The 5,143-nt window shown below is 35.8% G+C and overlaps 1 protein-coding gene and 1 long non-coding RNA gene across 3 annotated transcripts; both read left to right on the forward strand.

The window, feature by feature from the left end:
- The first annotated feature begins 597 nt into the window (after positions 1-597).
- On the forward strand, positions 598-1,248 carry LOC135800441 (uncharacterized). The gene is made up of 3 exons (XR_010550152.1): positions 598-745; positions 802-1,033; positions 1,092-1,248. It is a non-coding gene; the product is annotated as an uncharacterized lncRNA (long non-coding RNA).
- Positions 1,249-1,607: 359 nt separating this feature from the next.
- Positions 1,608-4,008, forward strand: Fkbp39 (FK506-binding protein 39kD). Of its 2 annotated transcripts, XM_065313912.1 has the most exons (5): positions 1,608-1,867; positions 1,980-2,176; positions 2,237-2,444; positions 2,766-2,822; positions 2,917-4,008. In XM_065313912.1, exons 1-5 carry the CDS (start codon positions 1,858-1,860, stop codon positions 3,660-3,662), a joined length of 1,218 nt encoding a protein of 405 aa, XP_065169984.1. In that variant the 5' UTR covers positions 1,608-1,857; the 3' UTR covers positions 3,663-4,008. The 2 variants fall into 2 exon arrangements, with proteins under 2 accessions (XP_065169984.1, XP_065169985.1); XM_065313913.1 differs by lacking the exon at positions 2,766-2,822.
- The last annotated feature ends 1,135 nt before the right edge of the window (positions 4,009-5,143 follow it).

The following is a 5,143-nucleotide window of genomic DNA, read 5'->3' on the forward strand; positions in this document are numbered from 1 at the left end:
TTATGTTCTGTGTTATTATTGGCGCTCGGCGGGGCAGCGAATACGCGCGAACCTACACGACAAAATAGGTGCAAATATTAAACACGAAGCGACATCTACAGTGGATTTTTAAAAGTAAAGTTTTGTCTTCTGTAACTCCACTGTAACTTGATTTATTATTTTTGTTGGGGCTCAACACAAAATCAAGTGTAAGAATCTCCATTCTCTTAAAAGATAGTTTAATTAAACACGACTAAAGTAAATTCAAAATTAAAATCCCAAAACGGTTAAAATAATTTTTGCTACTTTCACTAACTTTACTTTATGCAAGAATTTAGAAAATTTATTGAATTTTAGAAGAAATTAATTGATATTTTTAACTTAGTAAACGAGCTTGACTTTGTAAAATTAATGATTTAATTAACAAATTGATCACGTAGTTTTGATGTTTTGATTTCCCATTTAAGAAAATTTATTGGAAAATCAAGGTCTTTACGTTGAACGCATCGAATGACAATACATTTTGTTTATTAAATCATTACTTAAGTCTCCGATGCACGGACATGATAAAATGCATTGTATGATTGCATGTTTAGCATATTAATTCGTTGCATTAATATTAAATATCAAGATTAAAATTCATTTTAGTATAGATTTTATTGCGATAGGCATGTGAGCAGGAGCCTATATAACATCGCCATGCGACAAATCAGAATTCAATTTCTAAGTGGCCACCAACGCCTTCAAAATGAAGTGTTTATCATTGGTAAGTATACTTATTTAATTTTGAGTTTTAAATACTTTACCGTCTTGATTTTGTAGATTATTTTGCTTTTCGTTGGAGTTTTTCTTGTAAAATCTACTCCAATTGGTAATCCATTACCAAGACCTGTACCAGCACCACTGCCAAAAGCAACACCAGGTCCCTCTCCCAATGCAAACCCAAATGCAAGTCCTCAGTTTTATTATCCATCAGCATACGCCTATTCGGGATATTATGCTCCTTCGTATTCTTATGGATGGGGAACGTATCCTTATTCGTACGGATATTATGGTATGTTATATTCTTGCATAGTTGGCTTCAATTAAAAATATATGCATTTTGTTTCTAGGAGCGTATCCTGGGTCTTATTTCTATTATTAAAACAAATGTTGAGAAACTTTAAATAAAGTGATCCATAATAATTTATCGAAAATACGCTTTGGTGTAATCTGATTGCGCAATATTATTAAATGTAGCAAAGTTAATAAAATATATGCTCCTCACAACTTATTTCATTTTTAAAACTGCATTATTAAATATAGAAAACTAGTTAACATAAAAAAATAGCTGACCCATTTTGGTTTTCTATATTGCTGCCTCGAACATTAACAAAGTTTATCCAAACTTCAAAGATTTGTCAAAGTTTACACTTACTATTTTGCAGTACTTGTGGTCGTTCATTTTCTTTATGCTCTTTAGTAATAGTTTTACTTATTTATAAAAGTACAGTACCTCACACTTGTAGAAAGATACAACTAGAAAGTGACAAGTCCTCTTCGGTTTCCAAGTTTTAAATTCAAATCTAGTAACTTTTGTTTTCCTTGAAAACAAATGAAAACATGCAGCGCTAACCTCTTAAAAGCACATTTCGTTCGACTCGCGCGCGTTTTCGTTCTGATCCGGCAAATCTCCCCACGCTTATAATCTACAACGTTCTTTTTCGTTCGCCGGCGTGCCATAACAGCAGCTTTGCTCCGCAGTCCGCCAAAAGTCTCTAAACGTTCACTAACTCACTGCTAAGACGATTCTAACGTTTTAACAGTTTCTAACGGTCAAGAAATCAGTCTTTTCCAGACTTTATTTATTGAATATCTTCGTTTTACACAACAAACAAAATGTTTTGGGGTAAGTGTTTCCGACCCACCTGTGTTTATGCGAAACATGACCACGTTTTTCAAGAGACCACGTGTTTTTAAAACTATGTTACTAACGCCGTTTTCTTAATCATGTTATTTAGGACTCATTATGGAACCTCAGAAGAAGTACACGCAGACTGTCAAGAAAGCCTTCCACATCTCAATGGCTGCCCTGGACAATGATACTGCCACAGACGAGTACGTCCAAGTAATGTGCGGCTATGATAACCGTAAATATTTGCTCTGCACACTCCATAAAGACAAAGTCATGCAATGTGCTTTGGACTTGAGTTTTGATGTAAGATTTATTTGTCTTGTTATTTTGTTTGTGGCTTTACAATTCTTAAAATTATAATAGATTGGAACTGAAGTATCATTCATCACAAATGGACACTCACATGTTCACTTGTCTGGTTATTTGATTCAAGATGAGGACATGTTTGATGACTTGGAAGAGGAAGAAGAAGAGTGTGAGCAGGAGGAAGCTGACGTTAGTGTAGGGAACGTTAGCGCTAGCAACATCGTTTCTGGCAAACGATCAAAGCCCGGTAAAGCAGAAGGACAACGTGAGTAAACTTATTTGGATGTCTGTTTAAAACTTGGGGAAGTTTTAAGGTTAAATTTGAAATCACCGCCATTTTGTGAACGGCAGCTGGGTGCAACATAATGCAATGCATTGGCAATTCTTTTGTGTTATCATTTTCTTTCATCTATTCATTTTTGAGTACCTGGAGTACACCTTTTTCTAGTTGAATTTGTTTAAACTAGTTTGTTGTCTGTGTATTGTGTTGCATATCACAGTACACATTCTTATAAAATTTCTTATTCCTATTCAATAATTGTGTACATGAACTCTCCATGTTAACTAACCGGAGGTTTTGTTTTAGTTAATGGCTTGTCAGATAAGATTAACAAGAAATTGAAGGCTTTGTCTAAAAATGCTCGTGCGTATACCATTTTTTTATTGCATGCTTTCTGGCTTTTTGTTAATTATGTGATAATGATAAAATGTGTCAACCAATTGCTAATTTCTTATAGCTCCAACTAAGAAACTGAAAACCATGGATCTCTTGCAAGACATCGATGATGGAGAGGATGACGAAGACGATTCGGATGTTGATATCAATGACTTGCTTGAAGAGAGCGACGATGAAGATGATACCGGTGTGGATGAAGCTGACCTAGATGATGATGAGGATGAAGATGATGAAGATGAGGACGGCGAAGAGGAGGAAGATGATGAAGAGGAGGGTGAAGAAGAAGAGTCTGATGATGAAGAAGAAGAGTCTGATGATGAAGAAGACGAAGTCTTTGATATGCCTCCCCAGAACGGCACTGCTAAGAAAGGCAAAAAGGCCCAGCTTGCCGAACAGAAAAAGGCCGCACAACAAGAAAAATCGCCTAAAGCCGACAAAAAGTCTGCTGCTCAACAGGCAAAATCTCCCACAAAGAGAGTTGCAGAAGGCGGCGTGCAGATTGAAGATATCCGCGTCGGATCCGGAGCTCCCGCTAAAGCCGGCAGGATGGTGAGCGTTTTCTATGAGGGTCGCTTCAAGAGCGGCAAAATTTTCGACTCTTCAACCAAGGGCAACGGCTTCAAGTTCCGCCTGGGTCGCGGCGAAGTTATCAAGGGTTGGGACGTAGGTGTTAGCGGTATGAAAGTAGGCGGCAAGAGGCGTATTGTTTGCCCGCCGGCGATGGCGTATGGCGCCAAGGGCAGCCCACCAACCATTCCACCTAACTCTACACTCACGTTTGAAGTGGAGCTTAGGAACGTTAACTAAGTCCATCTTGATCTGCGATCCCTACTGATTTCCTGAGAAGGTTAAGTTTCAAATCACAATATTTTTGGCGCAATCGACGCGATACTGATTTTTATATTTTAATATTTAGAATGTAAGATCTTCCGAACAAGGAAGTTGAGTTGAGCATGGAAATTTAAAGCTGAGGTTATGATAATAAGTTAATGTCGAGTAATATAATAAGAAAAGCGTTGAAAATTTGAGTTGAGAAGGGGAACTGTTACACTTTTTTGATTATGCGTTAAACTTGTGTGTTCTTGAAATGAAAGTTTTGTGTCTACAACACTTGTTTTTATGTACTGTCAGTATAAATATAATGTTATAATTATTATGTTTTCTTGGCTATTATCAATACTGCCCTTGTTAATGTGAAACTTTTCAGTGGAATGATTTCAATCGAATTTTTATCGCCAGTTAAGTACGGTTGCGTTTGATTTACTTCTGCAATTTCGATATCATTTTAAATGTTTATTCACAGTTGAATAACAAGTAATAATATATACTTAAAATGAAATATTCTTATAGCTAGTTTGTATAGTTATACACACAATACCCATAATAAACCAAAAACTTCTTAGTGTTGAGGATTTCAAATTAAACAGGTTGCAATAGTGCCTTTATCATCAATCATTTAACTAAGCTAACAAGAATATTTTGTCAAATAATAAACTTCATTTGACCACAATTGAACCTTTATAGATAAAAACGCTAGTAGATTCTTGATATTTCAGTGTTTTTACCTCTTCAATTTGTTTTCTTACATTCCACTGGTTCTGCAGTTTCATTCTGGCTGGTAGCAGTGGGGTCTTTTCTAACAGCACAAGGGCATGACCAGTTTGATAAACACTGCATATTAAGATCTTGCTTGGCTTTAGTGTCTTCTGCCACTTGGCCATCAACCCCTTCAACTTTTTTCTCCCATGGATTCCAGAATTTTAGTAGAATAGGTTGAATGTATCGATGGAAAATGAAGAGAAGCAGTGGAATTATAAAACATGGCACACAACCAGCCATTCTGTGACAATCCTATAATTCGATTCATTTAATAATTTAGGATCTTGATTGTAGTAATATACTTATACTAGAATTATTGATAGATTATTTATAATCAATACTTACAAGTTATAGTACTAAAATTTTGTAATTCAGCTATGTTACAACTTATATTGCAGATGAAATGGACAGGAATGCAGATAGTTTGTGTATAAACTGCTTGTCATTCGTTAAATGTCAATCATTTGGAGTTTATACGTAAATAAACAATAAATACGTTTTGGTACCTGTCACTTATCCAGTGCTAACTACTCAAGGCAAGTAGGAATTATTCTAATCCGAGTTGCAAGTAACCTAGCATCTAGTGAGGTGCATACTTGGTTGCGTACCATAACATGAGGTTTTTTAAATAAATGATAACCGAACGGTGTAAGCGACGAAACTTTACCAAAAGAATAACGAATTGCACT

The sequence above is a fragment of the Atheta coriaria genome, unplaced genomic scaffold, assembly GCF_025399875.1.
Source record: "Atheta coriaria isolate IRGN ID8LTWV9N9 unplaced genomic scaffold, Caltech_Dcor_3.1 hic_scaffold_10_pilon, whole genome shotgun sequence".
NCBI classification, from domain to species: Eukaryota; Metazoa; Arthropoda; class Insecta; order Coleoptera; family Staphylinidae; genus Dalotia; species Dalotia coriaria.

Coding starts and splice junctions, on each gene's coding strand:
- Fkbp39 (XM_065313912.1), top strand. Junction 2,177..2,236: donor CTTTGGACTTGAGTTTTGAT/GTAAGATTTATT, acceptor AAATTATAATAG/ATTGGAACTGAAGTATCATT. Junction 2,445..2,765: donor CGGTAAAGCAGAAGGACAAC/GTGAGTAAACTT, acceptor GTTTTGTTTTAG/TTAATGGCTTGTCAGATAAG.